This window comes from Lepidochelys kempii, chromosome 7, assembly GCF_965140285.1.
Source record: "Lepidochelys kempii isolate rLepKem1 chromosome 7, rLepKem1.hap1, whole genome shotgun sequence".
Classification (NCBI taxonomy): Eukaryota; Metazoa; Chordata; order Testudines; family Cheloniidae; genus Lepidochelys; species Lepidochelys kempii.
Window position 1 is genome coordinate 30009277 of NC_136386.1, and position 27850 is coordinate 30037126.

The window sequence follows — 27850 nt, forward strand, 5'->3', positions numbered from 1 at the left end:
TCACCGCCCCCGATCCGAGGACCATGTCGCTAAACCCGATTTCCTTCCACTTCAGCTCCCTCTCCCCTAAGCCCAGGTGAGTCGGGACGGGCTGTGTCAGATTTACCAGGCGGGGGGGTGCTACCGCGGGCAGCGTCACCCTTTGGAACGCGCCTTCCCGGGGCGGGGGCGATCCCAGGGGGCGGGGCTAGCCCAGGCTAAAACTGCTCCGCTCCCCGGCGCTGCGTGTTCCGTGGGGTGTCAGTGACCCCCGCCCCGGCCAGGGCCCAGCCAATCCCCGGCCGGCGGGAAGGGCCGCTGGGGTCCGAACCCTTCTCTAGGGGACCCCGGGGGCGGGGCGAGGCGGCAAGTGGATGCGGGGCTGGGCTGGGCTGTTTCCGGCGCACACCAGCCGCCGCACGGAGACGGGGCTGCGCTAGCTGGGGCCATGGAGCCGCAGCCCGGCTGATTGCTTCCCTCTCCCACCCCCCATGCTGGGGGGTCCGGCCGGCCGGCTCCGCGGGGCCGCTGGCGGGGCTGGGGCGAAGGGAACAAACCGGTTCCGACCCCTCTGGCCGCCCGGTACCAGGTCGCTGCCCCCTGCAGCGTAGCGGTTCCGTTTTCACACGTGGTCGCACTGGGCAGCGCTGCGGCGCAGCCGGAAGACACGTTCCCCGTGTGACCTCGGGGGCTTTGTAAGGGGGCAGGACTCTCCCCTTTGCCCTTGAGGGAGTGCAGAGGCATTTCAGCCGGAGATAGAGGGTAATGGATGTGCTGGGGGTCACTGGCTTGGGGGGGGTCTGCATTGTCGGGGTGCCTCAGAGGGGTGGTAAAGGGGGCAGTTGGAGTGTGCTGTTGGGACTTCGGGGGTGTCTGCAGTGGGGGGTGGCTGGATTGTCGGGGAGGTTCGGTTCCCCTCCTGTGGGGAGGTTTGGGGGGCAATGAGGGGTGTCATAGCAGTGTACAGAGTGAATATGGGGGGTGTTGGTGTGTGGCTACAGAGTGTGTGCATGATGGTATGGGGGGGTGACTTGGGAGAGTGTGGTGGGGGGAAGTTCTGGTATTTTTCTTCCTGGTTAGTCTCAATCAATGTCATTGTTCGAAAACAGGGCACCATGTGGGTGCTAGATGCACCTCTGTGCCAGGACAGCTGCAGCCACACAAGGGGTACATCACTTTAACAATTTGCAGCATCAAAGTAATACAAACCCTATGAGTGAAAGCGTCCAGCCCTCCTGGGTGTCTGCATTATGTTACAGGCTTTAACTTCATGACGGTATGCTATTTTCCTCCACAGGACCCTGCTTCATTCAGTGCTCAGGTGACCTCTGGCCAGTCAAACAAGCGGCTCTTCAATATTTTGTTTCCTCCTCACTGTTCGATGGGTGCCCAGGCCTTCTTCCTGGGTACACCACCCAGCCCCTGCCCTGAATAGAGAATTGCTGATTTCCTCCTGGGCTTTTCTATGGCGTGCAGAAATAGAGTATCTGAGAGCTTGTCAAATATTGATGAATTTATCTTCTCAACACTTCTATAAGCGAGAGGCGGGTATTACCCCCATGTTACAGGTGAGGCACTGAGCGATTAGGGTCAAGTGTATCCACTAATTTTGGGTACCCACTGAGTCAGCTACAATCTGTTTCTTCAGTGCCATTAGCATTACATAGAACAACATATGTTCAAACCCCAGCTCCCACTGATTTCAATTGCAGCGGTGAGTTCTCAGCGCTTCTGCAAATCAGACCCTAAGCTCTCAAGTCAGACACCCAGAAAATGAGGAACACACAATTAGCAATCACTAAAGTCTGGGTGAAGTGACTTGCCCGGCAGCCCGCAGGAACTCGGTGGCAGAGGCAGGGGCAGACTCCAGTGCTCCACAGCAGCATTCACCTACTTGAATAATGAGCCCCTCCTTCCTCTCCCTGCAGCCCCCTGCCTCCTCCACTGCTCACCTGCCAGCTGCTACAACAAAGGAGGCAGGGTCCCACGAACAACAGCCTCCTTCACCACACACCTCTAATTCATCCCCAGAGCAGGTCCGGCCTGTGTGCTGAATGCAGCAGGGGCTTGTGTGGAAAAACAGACTGTGGTTAAAGACTATCAGATCCAATACGCACAAGGGGCTGAATTGAGGCTGCACGGGCAACCTTAATTCTGGAACTTCCTAGTGCTTGACCTTCCAACCTTGCTAATGTTCTTTTCACGCCATTTTTTTTGTGTAATTGGCTAGGTTTTTTTAAAAAATGCCAATTCTATCATTTGGCATCTTATTGACACCCACATGGGTCATCAGCAGGGAGTCCCTGCCGCTTGAGCTTATTGAGTAATTGATAGCTGTTCTCTTCTATGTGGCCCGGGGGGGGGGGGGGATACTTTGCCAGTGTATTTCACAGCTGTCTCACCATTCCTCAGCTGTCAGCAGACCCTGGAATCTCAGGTTCTATTCCAAGCTCTAGGGAGGAGTGTGATCCTGGCTCTTGCCCCTTTTCCTCAAGCTTGACCCCTTCTGTCCCCTCCCCTCCAATCTGTCCCACTCCCATTCGCCTCACCTAGTCAGTCCCAATCTCCACACCGCAGACCTCTGATCCTCCAGCTCCTTGTCCCAGTCTACTCCTTTCATTCCCCCTGATCTGGATCTTGTCCCCTCTGTATTTGAATTGGGTGATTTACTCCTCCGCTCTGCCTGGGTGCCAGTAAGGGACCCACTGACCGCCCAAGAGAGAGAGGCTCTCAGTTCCAGTGCCTGGAAAAGGTCTGGTTTTGCCCCATAGACCTGAGCTGGAGGGAGAATGCTCAAGCCCTCTGTGAGGATGGAGCATGCCCAGTGAGGATGGATTCTTAGAAATGTTAGTTACGCTCTAAGGAGGCTCTACTGAGCACATGTGAACTGCAATATTTTCAAATTTGGGTAGATGGATTTTCGAGGGGATTGCAAAAGGCACAGCCCTGGCAGACAGCCCACTCTGCCAAATAAAGTCCCTGCTGCAAAGCATGGGGATGCTAGAGCCAAAGTAAAGGTCTCCAAAATATGTGTATATATAGTTAACATGGGCAAAACCATACATTGTTCCCTAACCTCATTCTTGAAGATGGCGGAGCTGTTATGGCTGAAATTTTCCCAAAATATTTGGCCTGATGACATGAGTGTGAAATTTCAGCCTGTCTGGTTAAAGTCTAGCAAAGTTTTAAGCACTTAACAATAGCGTCCTATAATGGGAAGTGTCAGGCTCCCAACCCTGCCTAGGGAATTCTCCGGTTCGGTCTGATGTCTTAATTTGACCATTGGCTGAGCAGTCCCGAAGAGATTTTGGTAAATTTCAAAGTGCAGACAAGTCTCCTGTTAAAACCCTCAGTTTAGATTGTGCAGGCTGGAGTGATGTTTTGTTTTAGCTGGTCAGAGGGGAACCTAGAGGCACCCCCAACTGACTGACAACTGCGAAAGCAGCTTGTAGCCTCATCCCCATCACAGACACAACCTGAATCAAGGCTGGGACACGTCCTTCGGGCTTGAGATGCCTCAGGCAAAGGCAGGGCCCTCAGGCTAGGGAAGGGACTTGTGGCTGTTTGCCAGCGGCATGCCCTGCCGATTCCCAGCAGGTAATGGGAGCTCTGTATAGAATAAAGCCTGGGCCGGGTCTGCTGCCAGCGCTGGGAGGCACTGACAGTCACTCCCCCCTCGCCATTGACTCAAAATATGCCTGCTCCACGCTGAGATGCGGTGGAGAATCTCACAAGCAGGCCTGGTGCTAGGGGCGCTGCGCTGGCCTCCCCCCCCTCACAGTCACTGCTGGCCCAATGCCCCTAGTTGGTACTAGGGGGCGCTGTCCTACAGAGAACAGGGCAGGGTCTCTGTAGGGGGCATTCTCCCCTAGGTGTCACTGCTGGATGCAGTGCCCCCGTGCATTGCTGGGGGTGCAGTGCCGCAGGAGTGCATGGGGGCTTGGTAGGGGGTGTTCTCCCATCACAGTGTGTGCTGGTCTCGATGCCCCAGTGCGGAGCTGGGGGGTGCTGTGCTGCAGGGTGCTCAGTAGGGGGCACTCAGGAGCCAGAACTCCTGGGTGTTATGCCCAGCTTGAGGAGCAGAGTGAGGTCTAGTGAGTTAGGGGCAGGAGCCTGGGTTCTATCCCAGCTCTGGGAGGGGACAGGGGCTGGGACAGGAGTCCATATTCCTGGGGCCTATCCTAGCTTTGGAAGGAAACGTGGGTACCCAAGGGCTGTTTTTTCTGTTCCTGGGGTTAGGTGGCCTCTGTCTTCACCTGCCTTCCACAGCGGAGCTGGGAGCCTCCCTGTGAGGCCCCTGTATGAGCAGGTTTCTCCTTAAGCCCATCCCCCCTCCATGGGTTGTGTTTTTCCATCCCCCAGGGCTCCCTTGGTGGGTTGAGGGCTGCTCCCTCCCTGTTATTAAGAGTTTTTTGTTCTAGGTGCTGCAGGGAACCAGCCAGGGCTGTCCACTGCCCCCTCCCTCCCCACAAGGCCCGGAGACATCCCCCGCAGTACCCAGATGGCTCGACAGGACAAGCCCAAGGACCAGTGAGTGGCAGCTCCCCTTTGCCAACAACAGACCCTGGGCACCCTCCGTGTGGGGGTGGAGCTCTGCCTGGGCAGGGGACGTACTCTGGGACCACCATCCCCCAGGGGCTGTGTCCTGTGGGGCTCAGGTGGGGAGGGGTGAGAGAGGCTGGGAGTCAGGACACCTGGGTTCTGTGCCAGACTCATGTGTGGGCTGGGGAGGGAAAGGGGCTGCCCCATGGACACCCTGGGAGTAAAGGAGCAGGGTGGGAGATAAGTGGCCACCCTGCCCACTCGGTAAAACCTTGGTCAAACCAAGGCACTCGTGCTCCCTGAACCCACCCATAATGGGGGCGGGAGGAGGGGTCGAGCCGCGGACCATGCCTAACACCACCACCCTGACCCATCCCCGCAGGCCCTCAGGGAGGGGACCCCCATTAGCTATGCAGTCAGTGCTCCCTGGAGCTAATGAGAAATGACTGCAGAGCAAGGGGAGTGGGGTTAGTGGTTCAAGCAGATGGGGGCTGGGAGCCAGGACTCCGGGGTTCTATCCCCAGTTCTGGGAGGGGAGTGGGGTATGGTGGGTTAGAGCGGGCAGGCGGAGGAGGGGAGAGCTGGCAGCCAGGGGACTCTGGGTTCTATCCCTGGCTCGGACGTAAGGCAGTGTGCAGTCCCCACCCCATCCCACTCTGGGGGCAGCTTGGGGGAGGAGTGGGTGGAGAATTGCAGATCTCTGAGTTGGGAAAGAGATTTACCTGTCCAGGTATGAGCAGCAGAGCCAGGAAAGAGGGTGGTGGCAGGCGGGGAGGGTGCCTGGCTTGGTAGCCTGGATTGGAGCAGGGAGGTCCATGAGGATTCTAGTCCCTGCACCCCACATAGCTGGGTCCTAAATGGAAACCATCCCCAATCGGGGCCCCACCTGAGGCAAGTTTGCTGGGCTCAGCCCAGTCCCTCAGGAGGGAGCCCCAGCTGGCTGACCGGGGACTGAACGTGCCACCAAGACTGAGTCCCTCTCTGTGCCCACAGAAGGGAAATGCCCCAGATGCCAGTCCCCCACCAGCCTGGGGCGGGGTCAGAGCCAGTGCCCCCTAGAGGGGGAAGGCCTTGTTCCCATGGTGATGGTGTCTCTTCCCCCAGGTTTCATGCTGTAGGAATCATCATCTTCATCCTGGGTCTGGGCACCCTCCTGCCCTGGAACTTCTTCATCACGGCCATCCCGGTACCGACCCTGAGTGCCATGGAGCTCTGGGGGGATGGGAGGGGCTGAGGGGGCTGGTGTAGGCAAGGGGCAGGTACAGTGCTGCGGGGAGGAGGAGGGGAAGTGGGGTGCTGGGCTAAGGGAGGGGGAGCATTGGGGGGACAGGTGTGCAGCCCTGCATGTGGGGGTCTTTGCCGGGGCTTAGGGGAGGGTGGCTCAGTGTGGGAGGTGCCCCTGGGGCTGTGTGGGCAGCAGGGCTGCAGCCCCATCTCACCTCGTCTCTACCCCACAGTATTTCCAGGCCCGGCTAATTGTGGGGACCAGCTTGTCCGTGGGCCCGGGTGGGAACAGCTCTTGGGGGAACAGCTCTGGGACGCAGCCAGCCCCAGCCCGGGATGACTTTGACTTCAACAACTGGCTCACGCTGCTCTCCCAGCTTCCGCTGCTTCTCTTCACCCTGCTCAACTCCTTCCTCTACCAATGGTGAGAGACCTTGGTCCTGCCAGGGCTTCTCAGTCCTGATCCCAGCCCCCTGCGATCCCAGCCCGGGGCTCGTCCCTACCCCCCAGCTCTGCCGGGGCATCTCAGTCCTGACCCCAGCCCGGGGTTCCCCCTCCTCCCAGCTCTGCCGGTGCCTCTCAGTCCTGACTCCAGCCCCTTGCGATCCCAGCCTCAGGCTCCCCCACTCACCCCTAGCTCTGACCCGCAGCCCCCTGCAGTTCCAGGGGCTTCTAATCCTGACAACCTCAGCACCGGGATGGGTGGGGTCCCTTTATAAACAGCACCAGTGCCCCATCCCCACCGCAGGGGCTAGCAGGGAAGCCAGAGGGTCCCTCTCCCTCCCACACACCCCTGTGGTCTCGTTGAGCTGGCCCCCCTGCAGTCAGGGCTGATGGGGCGACAAGGCACCAGCGGCCCAACATTGAGTCAGCCCCGGAGTGATGGGTGAGACCCCTGGGGCTCTGACCTGCTCCCCCTCCCACCGCAGCATCCCGGACAAGGTGCGGGTCCTCGGCAGCATGAGTGGCATCCTCCTCCTCTTCATCCTCACAGCCGTGCTGGTCAGGGTGGAAATGCCCCCCCACAGCTTCTTCTCCATCACCATAGGCTCTGTGTGGTTCATTAACTGTGAGTGGAGGCGGGGAATGGGACACAGGGGCTTTCCCCTCTCCGGAGCCCCAAGGCTGAGGGGCTGGTTGGCTTGGGAGGGTGGGGAGCGGGTCTGCAAAGCTTCTCCTTCCATTGTGCCCCTATGGGGCCAAATACAGTGACTCACAGCCCACTGAATGCAGGGGGATTGGAGCCAAAAGGGAGCTAGGGGGGTCCATGATGGGGTTGTGCACCCACGTGGGAGATGCGACTGATGATGGTGTGGGGGAGGGGGCAGCGAGGGCATGGTGTATTTTTTGTGTGGGGGGGGAAGCTAAGGGTTAACTCCCAGGGGATTGGCAGGGAGGGGGCTGGGCTCAGTATTCCCGCCTCCTCCTCCCATGGCACTGGGGGTCCCCGGGGCCGTGGGGGCAGTTCTGACCCACTGTGTCTCTACCTAGCCTTCTGCGCCGTCCTGCAAGGCAGCCTGTTCGGGCAGCTGGGCACCCTGCCCCAGGGCTACAGCACACGCTTCCTGAGCGGCCAGGGCATGGCCGGGACCTTCGCCGCCAGTGCCATGCTGCTTTCCATGGCTAGTGAGTATGACGGGGATCCGCCTCGCCACCCGCAGCCCCTCTCCTGCTCCCCAACTGAGCCCCAGCCCTAGCACTGAGTGTGAGGGGAGAGCGCCCCCTACTGAGTCCTCCCTCCCTGCAGCACAGCGCCCCCTAGTGCTGCAGTGGGACATTGGGCTCAGCGCCCCATCATGCTGTCTGCGCGCTCTTGCTCCAGGTGCTGTGCTGGCTGTTTCAGGTGGTGTGGATGCGCAGACGTCTGCCCTGAGCTACTTCATCACCCCCTGTGTCGGGACCCTGATCTCCATTGTCTGCTATCTGATGCTGCCCCGTATGGTGAGATGCTGCACCGCCGGGGCGGGGAATGTGGCATAGGGACTTTCCCCTCTGGGGGGCGCTGGCTCCAAGCCGGCTGGGGATGCAAGCAGTGGGTGTGGGTGTGCCAGGCCCCAGGGGGTTGGGGACTTATAAAAGCAGTGTCCCAGCAGTGTCCCTAGCTGGCTGGACCCATGTGGGGGAGGTTAGGGCTTTGGGATGGGGCTGTTGGGGGAGTGGGGGGCAGTGTGTAACAGCCGGGGGGTTGTGTATTAGCAATGGGGGGATTGTAGGGACATGGGTGTGGTGCCCTGGGGTCAGATGTGTGCCCCTTCCACAGACCTGCTCCTGTCCTGTCGCCCCCTGCAGGCTTTCTTCCGTCACTACATGGAGCGGAGTTGGCAGCGTGACCCACGCAATGAGTTGGAGACCAAGGCTGGGCTGCTGGGCCCTGGTACGCTAGGCCCTGGGGAGCTGTAGGGCCCTTTGCAGCAGGGGGACACCTCGCTGCCCGCAGCTTGGGAGAGGGCTCATTGGGGGGCAGGGTGCGAGTGGGCAGGTGAGGCCGCTCACACCCACGTGCTGTGCTCACCCGCCTTGCCCCGGCTCCTCATGTGCCCACGTGCTGTGCTCACCCGCCTTGCCCCGGCTCCTCATGTGCCCACGTTCTGTGCTGACACCTTGCACACAGACCCTGTTGCACGCCGTATGGGGTGTCACACCCCCTGGTACACCCAGGCACTTTATCATACGCTCTCGTGCTGCAAAGGGTGGTGTCCAAACCCCTCGCTATGCCCAGGCTAGCTGAAGACCTCTGGGATCTCTGTACACTGCCTCTCTTCCCTGTGTCCCCAGAGGAACAGAGTGGGGACCAGTTGGAGAGGCCTGGGGAGGAGCCGCAGGGCCCGGAGAAGCCAATGGTGGGAATGGTTAACGGGACGTTCAGGACATTGGAAGAGATCAGCGTGGAGAGCTCCGGGAAGGGAGCCTTCGCCCTGCACAATGGGACTGCCGCCAATTCCCAGAACAGGGGGCCGGGACCAGAGAGACCGTCGGTGTTCGGTGTGCTCCGAAAGGTAAGGGGGATTGGGGGAAGAGTCCCTGTGGTACCCTATAAACAGCCCCAATGCCCCATCCCAGAGGTAGCTGCATCTCAGTGCCAGGCAAGGGATCCCTGGGTAAACCGCCCCTGCCTTACCCCCTGCAGGCAGCTGCGTCTCATTGAGGGGTTCTGGAGCTATTGGGGGTGGGGCCCAGCTGGCTCTGACTGTCTTCCCACCCCCCTGCAGATCTGGCTGCTGGCACTCTGCATTGTCATGGTTTTCACTGTCACCCTGTCCGTGTTCCCTGCCATCACTGCTACCGTCACCAGCACCTCGGAGAGCAGGAAGTGGAGTGAGTATAGGGAGTGGGGTCTCACGGTCAGAACATGGGGGGGCTGGGAGCCAGCACTCCTGGCGTGAATCCCTGGCTCTGGGTGGTGCTGTGATTTGATGCCCCAGGGCTGGGCTGGAGCAGGCGCTCCCTAGAGATGAAAGCCTCATGTCCTGTTCCCCAACTCTTCCCCCCTTCACGCAGGTGAGTTCTTCACCCCTGTCTGCTGCTTCTTGTTGTTCAACGTGATGGACTGGATGGGCCGCAGCGTCACCTCATGCTGCCTCTGGGTGAGTGGGGGGACACCCAGCCCCTGGCCAAGCTCTGCACTCATTGGCAGGGGTGGGGGGGGGGAATCGGCAGCCTCCATCGGCGGTGAACCTTTGGGGCAAAGGGAGGGCTTAATGGAGTGGGTGACATTGGGGGGGCACAATCCTGCACTGGGTCTGCATGGGGGAGATTAGCCCATGATTGCCAGGTTTCCCTCCCACTCTGACTCCCCCCCCCCCCCCCCCTTGCTGCTCTCCAGCCAGAGAAGAGGCTATGGCTACTCCCCCTGCTGGTGGGCCTGCGCTTCCTGTTTGTGCCTCTGCTGATGCTGTGCCAGGCCGAGCCCCGCACCCGCCTGCCCGTGCTCTTCCACCAGGATGCCTGGTTCATCCTCTTCATGCTGCCTTTCTCCCTCTCCAATGGCTACTTCGTCTCGCTCACCATGTGCCTCGCCCCCAAGTGAGTGCTGCCCAGGGTCGGGGCTCAGTAGGGGGCGCTCTCCCAGCGCAGTCAGTGCTGAGCGCAATGCCCCAGTGTGCTGCGAGGGGGCGCTTTTCTGAACTGCAGGAAACAGGGTGGGGAAGGTTTCTAGGGGGTGCTCTCCCCTCGCAGTCGGTGCTGAGCCCAATGCCCCAGTGTTGTTTAGAGGGGTGCTGTGCTGCACTGCAGGGGGAGGTCTGTAGGGGGCGCTCTCCCAGCGCGGTCAGAGTGGCATCTCAGCTCAAGGAGAGGGATCCTGATGTAAACAGCTCTCACAGCCCACCCGAGAAGTGGCTGCGTCTCAGTGCTGGGTTTCTCTGCATGTTGGGGAGTGGTGTGTGGTTCTCAGCTGTGTCCTCTCTCGCCCCATAGGCAGGTGCTGCCGCAGGAGAGCGAGCTGGCTGGAGCCATCATGACCTTCTTCCTGGCACTAGGGCTGTCGTGTGGGGCGGGGCTCTCCTTCCTCCTCAAGGCCCTGCTGTGAGCCCTCAGATCCATCCCCTCATCTTTCTGCAGCATCCACCATCACCAGCGGCTCGTCTGAGTGCACCCCATCAAACTGGGGGGCTTGGAATAGGAGGGACAGGGGGGCTTTGCATAGGAGGGGGGCTGGTACCTCTTGACTTCCCCCTTTCCTTCCATGGGCATCATCTCAGCCTGGTGGGTGTAAAGATTAGTATCCTGTCTCCCCCCCCCCCATCCCCCCAAGTCTCCTGTTGCAAGGCAGATACCCCATCAGGGGTTGCCCCCCACCACCATTCCATAGGAATTCCAGCAAAGGGAATGTCTATAGAATGGTGTGGAGGGGGAGGAAAGGGTTAATGTAAAGAGATATCTGGGTTTTTAATGTATTTATTTGTGGGGCTCCTGGGCTGATTTTGGCTGGCTCCTGAGCCCAAGTTGGGGGCCTGAGCCCATGAGGTGTCATGGGTTACACAAAGGGACACCATTGCATACCACTTTGCCTGGAGATTCAGTTAGAGCCCAGGACTCCTGGGTTCTGTCTCCAACTCCTGCCCCTTCACCCTGGGGTTGAGGAAGGAGAGGACCCCAAGGGTTGCTGGGGCTTTGCATCTGCTGCAGAAATGCACATCCAAGCCAGACTGCTGGCTGGGCTCTAAAGGGTTAAATATCCCCTCTCTCCTGACCCCCATAAGGGTCTTGGCTCCTGACTGGCAAATGCCTTTAGAGGGAATATTGCCTAATGGGTAGGACAGGAGATGGGAGCAAGGACACCTGGGTTCTGTCCCCAGCTCTGGGAGGCACATGCTGGCCAGTTGATTGTAAACTCTTTGGAGCAAGGTCTTGTCTGGGCTCTAAAGTGCCTACTATGCTTTAGGTCAGTGGTTCTCAAACTTCCGTCCTGGTCACCTCTTTCACACAGCAAGCTTCTGAGTGCGAACCCCCCTTAGAAATTAAAAACACTTTTTTGTGTATTTAACACTATTATAAATACTAGAGGTTTGGGGGTGGAGGTTGAGAGCTCATGACCCCCCATGTAATAACCTCACGACGACCTCCAGTTTGAGAACCCCCCTGCCTTAGGTGCTAGATAAATAATAGTAGAGTAGGTGTGGCTGAGACCCAGGACTCTTGGGTTCTACTCTGGGCTCAGGGAGGGGCTGAGAGCTGGTCACATCAGGGGAAACCGACATACAGAGTAATCTGCGTTTGTAAAGCACTTTGGAGTCCCTTAGTGGAAGGTGCTGAAGGACAATAATCTCATGGCCTGGATAAGGGACTTCCCTCCCAACCCCTGCTGGTCCCAGTTCTTCAGCCTGCCAGCCAGGTCTCCATGAGCACCCCAGGACTGGCACATCCCCTCCTGGCAGCGCCCTGGGGCACTGCCTGCTGCAGCGTCCAAAGAAGGGAAAGAAACCTCTTTTGTTGTTATCTTTCTGGTGCATAAAGGTTTAATTTCTCCACTGGAACCTCTGCCCCTTTGTGTCTTCCCCCAGATTCTTCTCTGCACCTTTAGGACTTTATGGTAGTTAGATTCGCCCCCTTTTGGATCCGAACCTTGGACCTCCCGAGCCAAAGGAGTGATTCCTCCAGCAGGCATCAGTAGCCATGGCCCAGCTGCTAGCAGGCAGCTTTGTGCTACTGGAAGAGCTCAAGGGTGGCTCATGGGCAGGTCTGGTGACTCAGCAGACCTGGGTTTGGTTCCCTGCTGTGCCCTGTATTCCCTGCATGTCCCTTAGCCTCTGTGCCTCAATTTCCCCATCTGTACAATGGAGATATTAGCACTGCCCTGCCCTCCCTGGGGCACGAGGGTATATTCAGTTCATTTTGTGATGTGCCCAGATACCATGGTGGCAGGTGCAATAGAAATCCCTGTGAGAGAGAAGGATATGGCGGCATTTTTCCCCTTTGGCTTTATTGTGTGTGTGTGGGGCTGGGGTGGCTGTTTTACTGTATTTCATAGGCTGCTTTTTGCTCTTTTTAATAAGTTTGATTTTTTTTTTCAATAAAAGTGATGAGGTTTTTTTAAAAGGCTTTGTCTTGACCTCTGTGGGTTAACTCCCCATTTACCGCTGAGAGCAATTGTGGGGTGGTGGAACTGGGAAACCAAGGCTAAGCGGGCAGGTATTCTGTAGGCTCACAGTCCCCATCCCATAGCAATGTGGGGCTGGGTGTGGATATGTGCCATCCTGTGCACTGCTTTGCTGGTTTTGCCTAAACTACTGCAGGGGACAGGGTGTGTGTGTGTGTAAAAATCTCCCCCTTCTCCCAGTACCACTGCTGCCCCCACCCCCTACGCTAGGTAGGAGCAGGTAGCTGAGCCATGCAGATCTAGGACTGTTCCATGTGAGTTATTTACATTATACGTACCTGCCATCTAGTGGAAGGGTTAGCTAGCCCTCAAGGTAATCCCTCCTACCAGGAGTCCCATAAACCAGATCCTAAGGAGCAGTTCTGTCTCTAGTCAGCTCCAGTCAGAGACCTCAGCCCAGTCACCCACATGGTTCCCTAGACCCACAGCCCTGACACTGCCTAATCAAATTATACTTGTGGGCTTCGGCTGACCCCCTGCAGGTGTCAGGAAGGGAATTTTTTTTCCCTGACGCATAATTCCCCCCTGCCCCCTTCCTCTGAAGCATCAGAGATCAGCCACAATTGGAGACAAGATGCTGGACAGGCTCTGCCAGTGGTTGAAGATGGTTTGGAGAATCAATTTTATAGATGCCTGGCTGGTGTCTTGGGCTTGGTTTATGCTAAGGGCTGGTCTCCACTAGAAAATTAGATGGACGTCACCCCGGGGTGTGCAAAATCATTAGAGAGAGAGAGAGAGAGAGAGAGACTTAAAAAGCTTTATCGGTTCATCTTACCAAAAAGGAGAGGTGACTGGATTACAGTCTCTGTATACGTTTCTGGGGACAAAAGGCCAAGTACTCACCGGCTCTTTGACCTAACAGAGCTCTGGGGGCTGCATTTATAAAAAAGCTGTTGAAAAATTGGAGAGGTTGCAGAAAGAGCCAAACAAATGAATGGGAAAAATGCTGTAGCAAGAGACAAAGGAGCTCAGTCCATTTAGCTTCTCAAAGAGAAGATGAGGAGGTGGCTTGATCTAGGTGTCTAAGTACCTTCATGGGGAGAAGACACTGAATACTGACAGGCTCTTTAAGCTAGCGGAGTAAGGCAAAACAAGAACCAAGAGGTGACAACTGAAGCCAGACGAGTTCCAAGGAGAAATAAGGCACCCGTTTTTAACAGAACAGGTGATTAACCAGCAGCACAAACTGCCAAGGGAAGTGGTGGATTCTCCATCTCTTGGGGTCTTCAAATCCAGCCTGGCTGCCTTGGGGGAAGATGCTGTAATCAAACCCAAGTGACCGGGCTCAGTGCAGGGGTACCAGTGGCAGTCTCTGGCCTGGACCATACAGCAGTTCAGACTAGATGATCTGCTATTACCAGCAGGAGAGTGGGGTGGGAGGAGGTATTGTTTCATGGTCTCTGTGTATATAATGTCTTCTGCCGTTTCCACAGTATGCATCCGATGAAGTGAGCTGTAGCTCACGAAAGCTCATGCTCAAATAAATTGGTTAGTCTCTAAGGTGCCACAAGTCCTCCTTTTCTTTTTGCGAATACAGACTAACACGGCTGCTACTCTGAAACCAGTCCCCCTTCAGCCACTGATTGTCTGGGTGTGTTCCTCCCCAGCTCTCTGCCTCAGTTTCCACATCTTTCAAGGGGGAGGACACAGCGAGGCCCCACTTATGCCCGAATGAGGAGGACCATCCATCCCATCCAGAGGTCTCCCATTCGGCCCCTCCGGTGAGTGACAGATCCCCTGCCCTCTGCCTTCGTCTAGGCAGGGGTTGTTGGCTGCCCTACCTGCACCCCACGGATAGCTCGCTTTCATAGTCCTAGGGCAGTGTATTGGGGAGTCTAATACAATTCCCAGCCGCCCGCCCAATAGACCCCCGCACCCATTCGATCTACTGTGGGCTATCCGGGTTCCAGTGTGTCATTTCACCCACCCCAAATGCACCTGTTGGGGCCCCTGATACTGAGGGGGGAATTTTATTGCACACCCCTCCCCGCCAGCTTTAACCCCAGGGGCTGAGAGGAGACTTTATTGCATGAATGGAGGAAGAATGAGACAAGTTGAACAGCAGACGCAGCTCTCATACCCGTAAGGCGGCGAACATCCCCCACCCTCTTTCTTCCAGAATCAGTCCAGAAAATAATGCACGTTGAACCTTCTTCCCAAAAAGAGAGCGACGAGGGTGGGATTCGAACCCACGCGTGCAGAGCACAATGGATTAGCAGTCCATCGCCTTAACCACTCGGCCACCTCGTCTGGTTTCTCTTGCCATCCCAGCCATACCCCTGAGACTGTGTGAGCGGGCCCAAGAGTGCGCGGGACGCGGAGGGTCTGTGTGCAGAGGGGTTGATTCCCCCTGCGCTGCCTTTTGCACACATCCCCTTGCCCGGACACCCTCCCCCTCCCTGTCCGCCCCTTGCCCCATCTGAGCCCGGCCCGGATGCAGCCGGAGGCGCGCGAGCCAGTCCCGTGCAATGGTCAGAAACCCCCCCCCCCCTCCCCCGACACTCCCCCGGCGCCCCCTGTCCCCGGCGGGCGGGGCGCGGTGGCGAGCCGGCCTGCAGTGGCTCCTCCCTAGGGTAGGTGGCGCGCTGCCGCAGCGACGGGCGCCTCCATTCCCGGCCCCCGGCTGGCTGCATGGAAGGGCCGGGAGCTGCAGCTGCCTGCGCCGGTCCCCCCTGGCGAGCATGGGCGCGGCGCGCCGGGCCTGAGCGGGGATGCAGGGCCCCGCCAGATGCTCCTTCTTCAAGGCGCTGCTGTGGGCGCTGGCGCTGGCGGCCCTGCTGCAGCTGCTCTACCTGTCCCTGCTCTCGGGGCTCCACGGCCGCCAGCAGCGCTCCCGCTACTCGGAGCTGTTCGGGGGGCGCCGGGGCGAGGCGCCCGGCCGGCCCAGCGAGCAGCAGAAGGGGCAGCTGAAGCGCGCCCTGGCCAGCGGCGGGCGGCTGGATGCCAGCGGGCAGTACCGGATCTACACGGACATGCTGGGGCCCCCGGAGCGGGCGGGGCGGGCGCCCGACCTGGTGCTCGCCACCCACACCAGCCTGAGCAACCTGCACCAGCTGCAGGAGCTGGTGGGGCGCTGGCAGGGCCCGGTCTCCGTGGCGCTTTTTGCGCCGGGCCCCGCCGAGGTGCGGCTGGCCACGCTGATGCTCTACGCCCTGGGGGCGCTGTGCGGGCCAGTGCGGCAGCTGGTGAGGGCCCACCTGGTGTGCCACTCGGGGGACCTGGCCGCCTTCCCCGAGCTAGAGGACCGGGCGGAGTTTGCCCGGCTCAAGGCCTGTGGGGATGTCTTCGCCAAGCTGGCCCGGGCCGGGGCGGGCCGGCGTAACTACGCCCTGGGCGCCAACGCCTCATACCCCAACAACCTGCTGCGCAATGTGGCGCGGGGGGCGGCCACGGGGCACTACACGCTCGTGCTGGACGTGGACATGCTGCCCAGCGAGGGGTTGCGTGAGGACTTCCTGGCGCTAGCTGCAACCTTGGGTGCTGAGGGGCCACCCGGCGTCTTCGTGGTGCCCGCCTTTGAGATCCGGCACACCCGGCGCCTCCCAGGTGCCAAGGCCGAGCTGCTGCAGCTGTATCAGGTGGGGGAGATCCGGCCGTTCTACGAGGAGCTCTGCCCACGCTGCCAGGCCCCGACCAACTACTCACGCTGGCTGAATCTGCCTCCAGGCAGTTCCCTGAACATTGCCTACACCGTGGAGTGGAGGGACCCCTGGGAGCCCTTCTACATCAGTGCCAACTCTGTGCCACCCTATGATGAAAGATTCAAGCAGTATGGGTTCAACCGCATCAGCCAGGTACCTGCTTCACCGGGCATGGGGAGGCATTTGTGCCATGGGAGCCAGCCCCAGATATACACCCAGCCACCCCAAGAGATGGAGCAGGGTGTCCTTGACCTGTGGGTGAAACAAGTCTGGGAAGTCTCAGCCAGGTGCTCTCCTGATCACTAGGCACTTCAGGTTATGCTCACTGAGCCTCATAGAGGGCACCCGAACACAGGGCTGCTGCAAGGATCTTTTGAGCCCTAGGCAAAACTTCCACCTTGCACACCCCCCCACCCCCGACAACCTCCAAAAACTAGTAAACTTAGCATTATAAACAGCCTGTCAGAACGGGGTAACGGCTGTTGTAATGTTTCTTTTTTACCTTTAAGGTGTTTCAATTGTTTGCCATTGCCTCTGGTGGTGTCCCATTCAAAGTCTTACTATTGTGCAAAGCTAAACAATTGAGCCTTGCCAGCCACGTTAGACAGGGTGACAAATCCCCCTTGCCCCAAAGGGCCATTATCTCCTGGTGACTAATTTCTACTCCAAGTCTGTAAAGCAGACTTTTAAGGTAAATACATTATTCCTTCAATATTACCCATGCACACATCTCACAAAGATTCTCACTCTTGACAAGTTACCAGCTTTGTGTAGATCCCTTCCACGTTCCTCTTTGTGGGTAAGTGCCCTGTAAGACACATGTGGGGTGCAGTGAGTTTGTCAGGCCTGCGGTGACAGCTGTTTGTGAAGATCACGGGGCCCTTTGCCAAGGGGTGCTGGTGTCACAGTGAGCTTGGGGTGGCTGACAGTATGGGGCAGGGCACTGAAGCTGGTGGGGCAGGTAACGCTCACTGGGCTGGGGGGCAGGCGGTACCGGGATGGGGCAGGGGCAGGTATCTGTCAGTCTCCAGCGCTCAGGCCGCGCCAGGGCCAGCAGCCTCTTCACCTCAGAGTCTTGCCTGGGGGCCACTCCTCCTCTCAGGCCGCCCAGGAGGACGCGAGCGGGGGGCACTGCCGCAGAGGAGATGCAAGGGACTGGGCTCAGCTGGGGCTCCGCACCTGCTGGCCGAGACCAGCAGGAACCGGGTGCCACCTGGGGGGAGCCAGGCGGCCCGAGCCCAGGGCGCCTACGCTCCCTGCATGCCCCTGCTGCTGTGGAGGCTGCCACAGCCCTGGGCTCAGACCACCTGGCTCCCCCCGAGCGGCACCCGGTTCCTGCTGCTCTCGGCTGGCAGGTGCAGGGCCCCAGCCGAGCCCAGCCCCTTGCGCCTCCTCCGTGGCGAAGCCCCCCGCCCACGTCCTTCTGGGCGGCCGCGGCAGCAGTGGCTGGGGAGCCTGAGAGGAGGAGTGGCCGCCGGGCAAGCAGCGGAGACTCCAAGGTGAAGAGGCTGCTGGCCCTGGCACGGCCCGAGCGTTGGAGACTGACAGGTACCTGCCCCTAAGCAATAGTGTAAAAAAATATTTTGGGGTACCGCTTTTTGGTGCCCCCATATCTTGGCGCCCTAGGCAGCCGTGTAGTTCGCCTAGTGGTTACACCGGCCCTGCGCAAACATGGCCCTGTGAGACACCTGGGCAAGGTGTAAGAAGTGAATATTTCCTTCCTGGCAAGGGGGCTTTGGCCCTGATCCAGCCCTAGGTCATGGGTATTTACTGGCTGGGGGGAGAAACAGCACAATGTAGGGGGCAATGTGCTGCAGGAAGCAGGGTGGGGGGTTCAGTAAGAGGTGCTTTCACCTTACAGTCAGTACTGTTCCCAATGCCAGGGCTGCACCGGGGTTGCTGTACACCCTGAAGTGCGATCTGTCCAGTGAGATGTAAAATGAGCCTTGGCCCCTTGTGCTTACTAACAACCATTTGTCCCTTTTCCTACAGTTTCCATCCAGTGGAGAATTTCCACTTCCTGTGCTGAACTGTAGTGCTCTGTGAAGCTGTGAAATAGCCCCCACATCCCACACTGTATCCGAGCTCTGGGTGAGGGATCCTTGTATAAAACAGCTCCAGTGCCTCACCCCCGAGGTGGCTGCATCTTAGTCCCAGGAGAATGATCCCAGTATAAATAGCCCCTGCACTCCACTCTAGAGGTGGCTGCTTTTCAGCCCTCAATGTAACAGATTTCAGAGTCTGGTGGGGATGGGGATTACCCTGGTCTCTCCTTCACAGCTCTCCTGTCCCCTTTCACAGGCATGTGAGCTCCATGTGGCCGGGTACAGTTTCTCAGTACTGAACAATGCTTTCCTGGTGCACAAGGGCTTCAAGGTGCCGAGCGAGTTCCATGCACAGAAGGATGCCGAGAATCAGCGCAATAAGGTGCTCTTCCGCCAGTTCAAGCAGGAGCTGAAGCTGAAGTACCCTAGCTCAATGCACCGCTGCTGATGGTCCTGCCATCTCTGGCACAGCTCCTCAGACCTGCCTTCCCCATGACCCTTCATCTGTAGCTTTGGTGTCATAGTGTTTTTAGGGGGCCCTGCCCAATCTGGGCCTACAACGCCCCCCCTTTCCATTGAGTCATTAACCCCCACATCGGACAGAGGTTTATAGCTAGGGGGGAATCTTTCCAGCTACATCACACTGGATCCTTCACCTGCCCCAACCTGTTGCTGGGGTCATGGATTCCTGTATCTCCTCCCCCAATATACTTCAGCATTCTCCTCCCCAATTTCCCATTGAACAGCAGGCTGTCAGAACAGAGGACCTCCCGCTCCGGCATGTGTGGGCAGAGGACAGCTGTTTCCTCCCTCAGCAGCTCCCTTGTTATGATTCTTTCCCTTCTTGAGCAGGGAGAAAGGGGCTGTTCTGGACTCAGCATCCCCCTCTCCCTTTCTGTAGGTGGCTGTGGGGTGGGAGCTAGTATAGGGATTAGAGAAGGGGGGTGGGGAGTCAGGACTTGTGGGATCTTTCCCTATCTCTGAATGGAGAGTAGGCCCTAGTGGTTAAAGAATGAGGGGCTGAAAGTCGGGACTCCTGGGTTCTGTTCCCAGTTTTGTCACTGATTCTATTTGCCCTCCACCAAGTCCCCTCCCCTTTCTGCAGCTCATCTTTCCCCTTTTTGTAAAATGGAAATTAACGCACTGACCTACCTCCTGAGGGCAGGGGGCATGAGGCTTAATTTATGAAGATGCTCAATGCTGCTTGGATGGGGCTGGCAGAGTGCTCTTACCCCACTGTAGGAAATGGCCTGGCATTCAATCCCCCTGAGTGCAAGCCTTAGAACAATAAAGTATGTGGAGGCCAGGGGCATCTCCTCATGGCTGTGTCCTGCTGTGGGTCCTTTCTGTGGTGCTGGGGGCCGTGGCTGGAACTTATCTATCCCACACAGGGCTTGGCTCACTAGATATGGTACTGGTGGGTGGTGCTGACTTCTTGGTGTGCCAAAGCAGGGACCCTCCTGCCAATGCACCCCATGCTGCTCAGGATGGAGAGAGGGGAGCAGAGAGCCACACAGCCCTGGCCTCTCTCCAGGCCCTTGGGTGACGGGGGCAGTCCCATGGGTGCCATGACAACATTGCAGTTGGGCACCATGGCAAGGGGCCAGAGGTCCTGTGCTAAGGCTGCACTGGGACTGGGTGCCAAGTGTTATGGCAACGCCGTGACTGGTGCTCTGGCGATGCTGCAATGGTGCTGCAGCAGATTGTGATGAGACTGTCCAGGAATCACCAGGTCCCCTGGTAATGTCATGACTTGGCACCATGGCAACAACCTGACTGGGTGCCATGGTGATGTGTCACAAGCAGGTGCCCGTAAGACTAGGTGCCATGGCAACACCAGTTCAGGGGATTCCCCTTAGCTCAACTTTGGGTGTATGTCGCTCACCTCACGCTAGGCTGTGGGCGTCCTGTTGCCATGGGAACATGCCCCATCCTCCACTATCCCATAAGGCCCGGCGCAGGGGGCAGCTGGGAACCATAGAGGCAACGGCGCTCTGGCTAACTGGTCTCCCTGATTGGCTGGCAGAGGGTGGGGCGGAGCCAGTAGGTGGGGAGCTTCCGGGTACGGAGAAGCGAAGCGCCTACGGGAGGGAGGCCGCCGGCCTGGGCTCCCCGAGGTACGTGGGGCTCAGAGCAGCGGGAGATGGATTCGTCACAGCCTCCCCTCCATGGGGTGCTTGGTGGTGCATTCCCAGCTGAGATCAATGGAAGCTGGGCTAGAGCAGTGCAGCCCAAGGGGGGAATTCGCTGCCTCCCCTGCTTCTGGAGCTTGTTGGTTCTATCCCCATTGCGATCAAGGGAGGGCAGGCCGGCCCATTGCACCCCCAGGGGGAGAATTTACAGTGGCGGCCGGCCCAGACCATTGCAACTCAAAGGGGAGGGTTGCGGCCCCCGTATTGTGGGTGCTCAATGATCCATTCCCCATTGGAAACGCACTGGGGGCTCACACCATCGAAGGGGTGAGCTGTATCTTGCTGTCCCCCTTCATGGGAACCTGAATGGCATCTTCCAAAGCAAACTCAAAGGAACTGGAAGAGACCAAAACATCTCATGGGGGGCGTGTGAATTGTGCCCTCCTGCTGTGTATGGGGTTCAGTGGTCCCTTCCCCAGCACGGGAAAAGAGCAGACTATGTCAACTGGAGGGGGAATATATAGCAGTGGTACGTTCCTCAGGGCGCTCAAGTGAGCAGAAGATGGGATATTCCATTCCCATCAAGGGGTGGGGGGGAAGAGAGTGTCCCCCAGCATTGCACAAGCAGCAATAAACCCAGCAGGGAGTTGGGTCAGACCATGGTTACAGAGCGAGCAGGGGGCTGGGAGCCAGGACTCCTGGGTTCTGTTACTGCCTCTGCCTGTATTCCCAGCGTTGCTAGCCCTGCTCCCTGCTGGCTCCAGTGCCCCATGGGCCTGGATGGGGCCTGCTGTTGGAAGTCAGGTCCCTGCAGTGTTGGCGAGGAGGGAGCTCCAGGCTCATGGCACGGGAGCACTGGGGTCACCGTGCTGGCTCCGATGAGGCCAGCACCCATCTCTGCAGAGTCCCATCACGTGTCCCGACACCATTGCAATAGCAGCTACCAGCTGATAGCGCCTCTCTTCCTGACAGAGCAACTGGGCGGCTTCATGGAGCTCCCCTCAAGGTGGCTGCAAATCACAATGCAGTGAGAACAAGGAGTTGCTGGCTCTGGTCTGGCCCTATGGCAGGAGGACTGGCTGGCTGAGGGTGTGTGTGGGGGGGAATAAGACACAGGGCCTGTCTCCTCTAGGAGGCGCTGGGTCTGGTCTGGCCCCATGTGATATGTATTCAGGGCCCACATGTGGAACAAGTTGTTGGGTCTCAGTGTTGTTCCCAGTGGAAACTGGGGTCCACTAATTATGATGGCCCTGGGGCAAGGGGCTACACATTGGCAGGGGTTGGGGGTTGGAGCTGCCCCTGTCCAGAGCCATGCTCTGGGCACACAGGGGGTCCCATGGGTTGGGGGCAGCTGTCCCTGTCCAGTGCCCCCTGCCCTGCATGTGATGGAGGAGGGCAGTGGGAGGTGCAGTGAAGTAGGACCCTCCCAGACCACCTGGCAATAACCCCTGCCGTTGATCACCCAGAGTGCCCATGCCGGTGCACCCGGCGCCCAAGGAGGCGGAGGAGATGGAGGGGGATGGGGACTCGGCACCTGAGCTGAATGGCGAAGAGGAGGAGAGTGAGGAGGAGCATAGTGCCAGTCCTTCTGAGTCCGAGGAAGAAAGCTCAGGTACTGGGGTGTGGAAGGGGATTTGGGATGGGGCTTAGCCTTTCATCAAGGAGTAGTACTGGGGGCTGGCCCTGCTTCCTGGGTAAGAGCCATGGCCCAGCCAGGCCGGTGTCCTCTCCCCAGACTCGTGGGTTCTGTTCCCAGCTCTGGGAGGAGAGTGGGGTCTAGTGGGCTATAGGGGGATGGGCCTATGAAGCAGGACTCCTGGGTTCTGTTTGCCCCCTGGGTGAGTGTCCTGACTCTGTGTGCTTCAGTTCCCTGGGTGGTCTGTGTGCGGCACTGTGCCCAGGGTGAGCGTGGGCTGGAAGGTACATGTGCTGTGCCCTACAGAGATGGACGAGGAGGACTGTGAGCGGCGACGCAGTGAGTGCCTGGATGAGATGTGTGACCTGGAGAAGCAGTTCTCTGAGCTCAAGGAAAAGTGAGTCCCCTGTTGACTTCCCCACCCCTGAGGTGCCTGTATCTCACTGCCAGGCGAGTATAAACTGGGTATAAACTGTCCCTGCACCCTACCCCAGAGATGGCTGTCTCAGTGCGGGCTGACACGGTGGGCTGGGCAGGCCTGTGCTGTGCTGGGTGGAGTAGGCAGAGCGGGACCATGCTGGGCAGGGCAGGTTGGAAGCGGGGGGCAAGTGCAAGCTGGGTGGGCTGGACAGGGCTCAATCCCTGCTGGTGCACCCTGCAGGCTATTCAAGGAGCGACTGAACCAGGTGAAGGCCAAGCTGGAGGATGTGGCGTCGGGACGGGCAGCCGAGTACCTCGACCCCCTGGGTGTCCTGCAGAACAACATGAAGATCCGCATCGAGGTGGCTGGTGAGCTCCTGGCCCTGCCCATCTGTTATCTGTATCCCCTGCTGCCCCACAGGAGACTGGTCCCACCGCTGAGGAGTTGGGGTGCCAGGGCTCAGGACCAGGGCGCGGGGGGAGGGTGGCTGGCTGGCTGTGTTCCCTGGGCTGTCCTGGTCCAGGCAGGCCTCAGAGGGCAGTGACCAGCTCTAAGGAAGCAGCAAGGGTTGAAGGCTCAGGAGCTGGGGGCAGCTGGGCTTGGGGGCGGAAATGACAGGGCCCAGATTCAGTGTGGCCCAGAAGTGGGGGGAGGGAAGGGTTCAGGAAAGGGGAGGATGGATGGCAGGTGGGGGAGCCGGTGGGAGAGGAAGTTGGGGGAGGGGGTTCAGGAGAGGCATGGGGGGGACTCAGGCCTGCAGGGTGGGGTGGGAATTCAGAGGAGGGTGCTGGCAGGCAGGCCCTGGGAGGGGGCTCAGGGGTGGAGAGATTCAGGCAGGTGGGGGCCAGGCCCACCTGTGGAAAGAAGGGGTGGGGCCAAGAGTGGGCAGTTGATGGCAGGGCCCAGAGGGCAGGAATCTCAGGGTAGGGGGAGTTATGAAGTGAGGCTGGCGGGGCCCAGGCTGTGGTGGTAGGAGGGCAGGGACTTGGACTGGGAGCCTCATGGTCGGCTTGGGGTTAGCCAAGGTAGGCATCTCGCAGGGGCTGTGGTTGGGCATGGAGGTGGAGGGATGGTGGGTGGGCAGGGGTCACTGGTCCCCCCTTTCTGCAGGCATCTACAAGGGGCTGTGCCTGGAGGTGGTCAGGAACAAGCACGAGTGTGAGCTGCAGGGAGCACACCAGCACCTGGAGGTGAGGGCCCTCATGAACCCGCTTTGCTCTTCCCCGCCCCCCTCAGTCCCATTGCTGAGGTCCCCTGCAGTCCCCCATCTGTCCCTCCCCGCCGCACAGGAGCCCCCTGCATAAGCCCCCTGATCTTGCCTCTGAGTGCCCCACGGACTGCCCTGCTCCCGCAGACCCTCCATCTACTTCCCAGCTCCAGATGCCGCATCTGTGTGAGCCCTGTGGCTGACTTCTGCACCCCCAGCATTCCCAGGGAGCACCTGTGGGTGACGCCAACCACTGCGGGGGGTCCAGGAATGGGACCAATCGAGCCAGGTGGGAGGCTGGGAGCCCACAGCCTTGGGGTGGGATCGGGTCTAGCTGCGCCTCCAGGGCCTCCCTAGTGTCCTCTGGGCCAGTGGGGTGGGTCCATCCTGGCTGCACCCCCCGACCCCATCCTGTCCACACAGAGTGAGAAGCTGCTGCTGTACGACAACATGCAGAGCGAGCTGCTGGAGCGCATCCAGCGCCTGGAGGATGATCGGCAGAGCATTGACATCACCTCGGGTCAGTGAGCCCTGGGGCCTCCCTCAACCCCCTTCCCCCGCTGCCGTTCTCCACGTGTCTCTGCCTCCTTGGTCATCCAGGGTGCCTCTAACCTGCTCTCACTTCAGTTTGCCCCCACAATCATCCCCAGCTTGATGCCCCCTGCCACACTGCTGCTGCCCCCCACAGGGCCCGGGTGTCACATCCCCATTACAAAGGCAGCTGTGTCCAGGGTCCCTGCACCCCATGGATCAGACCAACGGGTCCATCCTGCCCAATATCCTAGCGTTGTTCCCACTTTCTAGCTGTTCATTTGCTCCATGTGTGAGGCGAGTTTGCTGGGTCTCAGTCCAGTCCCTCATGGGGCAGGATCACTGGCCCCCCCACTCCTGGCACAAACCATTCCCCTCATTCCTGTCCCCAGAGGGCACTAACTTCCCCTGCACTGGCAGCCCCAGTGGGGAAAGAGGGTTGAGTCCCCTTTGCCCCACAGAGGCATCCCTGTGGGGCAGGGGGAAGGGAGAGAGGGGGCTGCTGCCAAGCAGGCCCCCCCCCAGCCTGGTGGGTGGGGCTGTCCTCTGACCCTTGTCCTCTCCTCCTGGGTTAGAGTGGTGGGACGACAAGCTGCGCCCCAAGAACAGCCTCAAGAAGTGGGATCCCTTCCGGCCCGCCAAGAGGAAGAAAGCGCCACTTGTGTCTGATATCCTTACATTAGTATCCCATCCCCCTCCCTCCGCTGGGCTTGGGGCAAGGACCATGCTGGTGTCCTGTCCCCCCCGCCCACACACACACATGCTCTGCTGGTATCTTCCCCCCCCCCCCCGCTGGCCATGCTGGTATCTCCTCCCCCAGAACAGACCCATCCCGCCAGGCCTCCCATCAGTCCTGCCCCCTGACCCTTCCAGTCCCAGTGCTGATGTTGGGAGAAGAGGGAGCTGGGATGTCTGGCCCGGGGGCTCCCCACTCTGTGGTGCCCTGTGGCAGGGAGTCCTGTTGGCTCCTGGCTGGCTGCCACTATCTCCCCACCCCCTGCATCCTAGTGCTGCCCCCTCCCCCCCGAGTTGGTGTGAAAGGGAATAGGGCTAAATGATCACCATGGCTGTGTATGGCTACAAGCCCTTAACGTGCCCCTCACGCCCCTACATCGTCTACATGCTGCGGGACATTGACATCCTGGAAGACTGGACGGCCATCAAAAAGGTGAGGCTGACCCACAGGATGCCTGGGTCCTTTAATAACCCCCACTTCCTTGCATACCACTGGCCACCCCCCACAATGCCTGAGTCCCTTAAACCCCATCCCACACATCCCTCAGCGACACCACAGGACCCCAAGTCCCTCACACACCCCTGGCCACCCCACACAATGCTTGGATCCCTTAAGCCCCTCCCACACACACATGTCCCCTGGCTGCCCCACAGGTTGCCTGGGTCCCTTAATAACCACCCCTCATACACACCCTTAGTTGTGCTGCAAAACACCATGTCCCATAATAATCCCCCTTCCTAGCTCTGCCATTTGGGATCAAACATGTGGAAATGGGATTGTTTTCATATGTATTCTTAATATGCCCTTTAAAAGTCACTATTTGCATAGCTGGGCCAGAAGCTGGGAGCCAGGATTCCTGGGGTCTGTCCCCAGCTCTGGGAGCAGAGCTGGGGAGGGGTCTAGTGGGTTAGAGTGATGGGGAGGGTGGGGCTGGGAACCAAGACTCCTGGGTTCTATCCCCAGCTGTGGGCAGAGAGTGGGCGCTGGGAGTCAGGACTCCCTGGTTCTGTTCACTGATGCTGAGTGAGTCCCTTACCCTGTGCCTCAGTTTCCCCATCTGTCACACAGGCTAATGCTGCCATTCTTCCTGGGGGACCAGCATGGGTGGGGTCTGCATAGTTCTGTGAGCAGTTGCAGGGGGTTGAGCACGCTCCCTGCATAAGCCCCTTTAATCGTCTTGTCTCTCCCTACAGGCTAAAGCAGCCGTGTCCCCCCAGAAAAGAAAATCAGATGGTAAGAGCTGGGGAAAGGGATAAGATATGGGGCCTCTTCTCTCTAGGGGCACCAGCTCCAGTCTGGCCCCAGGGCAGGGAACTGGCTGGCTCAGGTGTTCAGGGAGTGGGGCACTGGCTCTGACCTGGGCCCCCCTGAATCCCAGCCGTGTCCCTCCTGCCTCTTCATGGCTCCTCGCCAGCCATCTTGTTGCCCTCCACCACCCTGCACAGATCCCCCTTGCCACCTCTGGTCTCCCCCAGTGCCTCAGCCAGGACATGAGCTAACCTGGTCCTGCTGCTGCCAGCAGGGCCCATCCTCAGGTATGTAGGGCTGTGCCTGCCCCCCCAGCATTGACCTCCTCTCTCCCCCCAGTGCTGGTGAAGGTGGAGAAGCCGGGGGCCCAATTCTCAGCCCGCTGTGAGGACGGGCGGCTGCATTACGAGGGCGAGATCTACAGCAAAGGGCAGAGCGTCATCCTGGAGGTCGGGGACGAGGCGCCCGCGCAGTGAGTGGCCAGGGACTGGCTGGCTGGAGGGAATGGGCCATGGAGCCTTTTCCCTCTAGGAGGCACCAGCTCTGATCCAGCCCCAAGGCAGGGGACTGGCTGGCTCAGGGGGCAGGGAATAGGATACAGGGCCTTTCCCCAGTAGAGGGTACTGGCTCTAATCCAGTCCCAGGGCGGGGGAGGCAGCGCAACTGACTGTCTTTGGGGACCTGGTGTGACCCCTGCTCTCCCCCGCAGGGCTGTGATCACAGCTGTCAGCACTGGGGAGGTCTGGCTGCGCCGGGAGGATGGCACCAAGACCAAAATCTACGTCTCACAGCTGCAGAAGGGCAAGTACTCGGTGCGCAAGGCCTGAGCGGGCCCTCTCGTGGCTCAGCCCTGCGGCTCGGCACAGGCCTCCTCCTGGAAACCAACGGCCCACGGACCCTCCCCGGCGCAGCGAGTGGCTGGGCTTGCTCTCCCCTTGCATTAGGACTCCGATGGAGAGGACTCTGGGGCCCTGCCCGGCAGCGTGTTCCCATGGCCAGCGCTCCCGCCTCAGATCCCTGCAGACAGGCCAGCACGAGGCTTCACTGCTCGCTTCCGTCACTAGGACTCTGATGTTTGTAGCAATCTTGGGGGGCTGCTCGTAAACCCCAGTGCCTGGGGCTGTTGTGCCCCTCAGGGAAATAGGGGTGCTGGTTCCAGGGGCTTCAGCAGGAAAAGCCCTGGGCCTGGGCCAGCCCCCTGGAAGCGTTCACATTAAAAACCAAGTGAAACATACAAACTCTTGGCCCTTTGATTCATTTCAGCATATGCTGGGGAATGGGGAGTGGGGCATGGGCCTTTTCTCTTCTAGGGGACGCCAACTCCGTTCTGGCTCCAGGGTGGGCTGGGGGTGGAGGGTGAGTGGGGTGTCCCCTTGCTGGGGCGCAGAGGATCCCCAGCTCCAAGCCAGCCCCGCCCCAGCTGTGTGCACCGTCTCTTGTCTCTGAGCCCCTCCAGAACAGCTGGCCCTTAGGGGGGTCATTGCAGCATCAGGGCACCCCCTGACTCCAACCTGCTTTGATTCTGGGACACCCACCCTGGCTCCTTTCCCTCAAGTGGCAGCACCTTTGGGACCCCCCAGCCAACTCTCCTAGCCTGCACTGTTGCCCGTTCTCCAGCCTTCCTTCCCCTCAGGAAAGACAGGACCCCCCACAGTCCCTGGCCAGACCATATTGCTGGGAGCCGCTCATGTGGCCGACAGCCTGGGGGGTCTCGTGTCTGGGCCGTGCCCATTCTCAGCCAGGCCTCCCCCAGAATCGCAGCTGCCTGCACTCCTCAGCATAGCAAGGGGGGTAATGAATGGGGGATCCCTTCCCATTCCTTCTGCATGAGCCCAGCCAGAGCTGCACCCCAACTTCACAGGCCCTGGAGAGGTTACAAGGGCCTTAGGGTGAGTGGGACTGGGTCACAG

The 27850-nt window shown here is 59.3% G+C and overlaps 3 protein-coding genes and 1 non-coding gene across 7 annotated transcripts; 3 read left to right on the forward strand and 1 right to left on the reverse strand.

Moving 5' to 3' along the window:
- The first annotated feature begins 334 nt into the window (after positions 1-334).
- On the forward strand, positions 335-10366 carry SLC29A2 (solute carrier family 29 member 2). 3 transcript variants are annotated; one of them, XM_073351630.2, is made up of 14 exons: positions 335-741; positions 1277-1547; positions 4401-4509; positions 5626-5707; positions 5979-6169; positions 6675-6814; positions 7237-7371; positions 7568-7686; positions 8035-8119; positions 8521-8741; positions 8955-9060; positions 9244-9329; positions 9569-9768; positions 10162-10366. In XM_073351630.2, exons 3-14 carry the CDS (start codon positions 4481-4483, stop codon positions 10271-10273), a joined length of 1506 nt encoding a protein of 501 aa, XP_073207731.1. In that variant the 5' UTR covers positions 335-741; positions 1277-1547; positions 4401-4480; the 3' UTR covers positions 10274-10366. The 3 variants fall into 3 exon arrangements, with proteins under 3 accessions (XP_073207731.1, XP_073207735.1, XP_073207734.1); XM_073351634.2 differs by having other exon boundaries at positions 7589-7686; XM_073351633.2 differs by lacking the exon at positions 1277-1547.
- A 4145-nt stretch (positions 10367-14511) lies between these two features.
- Positions 14512-14593, reverse strand: TRNAS-GCU (transfer RNA serine (anticodon GCU)). The gene has a single exon. It is a non-coding gene; the product is annotated as a tRNA-Ser (tRNA).
- Positions 14594-14900: 307 nt separating this feature from the next.
- B4GAT1 (beta-1,4-glucuronyltransferase 1) lies at positions 14901-19349 on the forward strand. Of its 2 annotated transcripts, XM_073351639.2 has the most exons (3): positions 14901-16137; positions 17977-18075; positions 18286-18370. In XM_073351639.2, the coding sequence occupies exons 1-2, from the start codon at positions 15055-15057 to the stop codon at positions 18028-18030; spliced, it is 1137 nt and encodes a 378-aa protein (XP_073207740.1). In that variant the 5' UTR covers positions 14901-15054; the 3' UTR covers positions 18031-18075; positions 18286-18370. The 2 variants fall into 2 exon arrangements, with proteins under 2 accessions (XP_073207740.1, XP_073207739.1); XM_073351638.2 differs by lacking the exon at positions 17977-18075 and having other exon boundaries at positions 14903-16137; positions 18286-19349.
- Positions 19350-19452: 103 nt separating this feature from the next.
- BRMS1 (BRMS1 transcriptional repressor and anoikis regulator) lies at positions 19453-26864 on the forward strand. Its single transcript, XM_073351635.2, has 11 exons — positions 19453-20146; positions 21628-21773; positions 22104-22194; positions 22459-22586; positions 23329-23408; positions 23849-23945; positions 24532-24624; positions 25060-25124; positions 25886-25925; positions 26280-26412; positions 26650-26864. The coding sequence occupies exons 1-11, from the start codon at positions 19815-19817 to the stop codon at positions 26765-26767; spliced, it is 1323 nt and encodes a 440-aa protein (XP_073207736.2). The 5' UTR covers positions 19453-19814; the 3' UTR covers positions 26768-26864.
- The last annotated feature ends 986 nt before the right edge of the window (positions 26865-27850 follow it).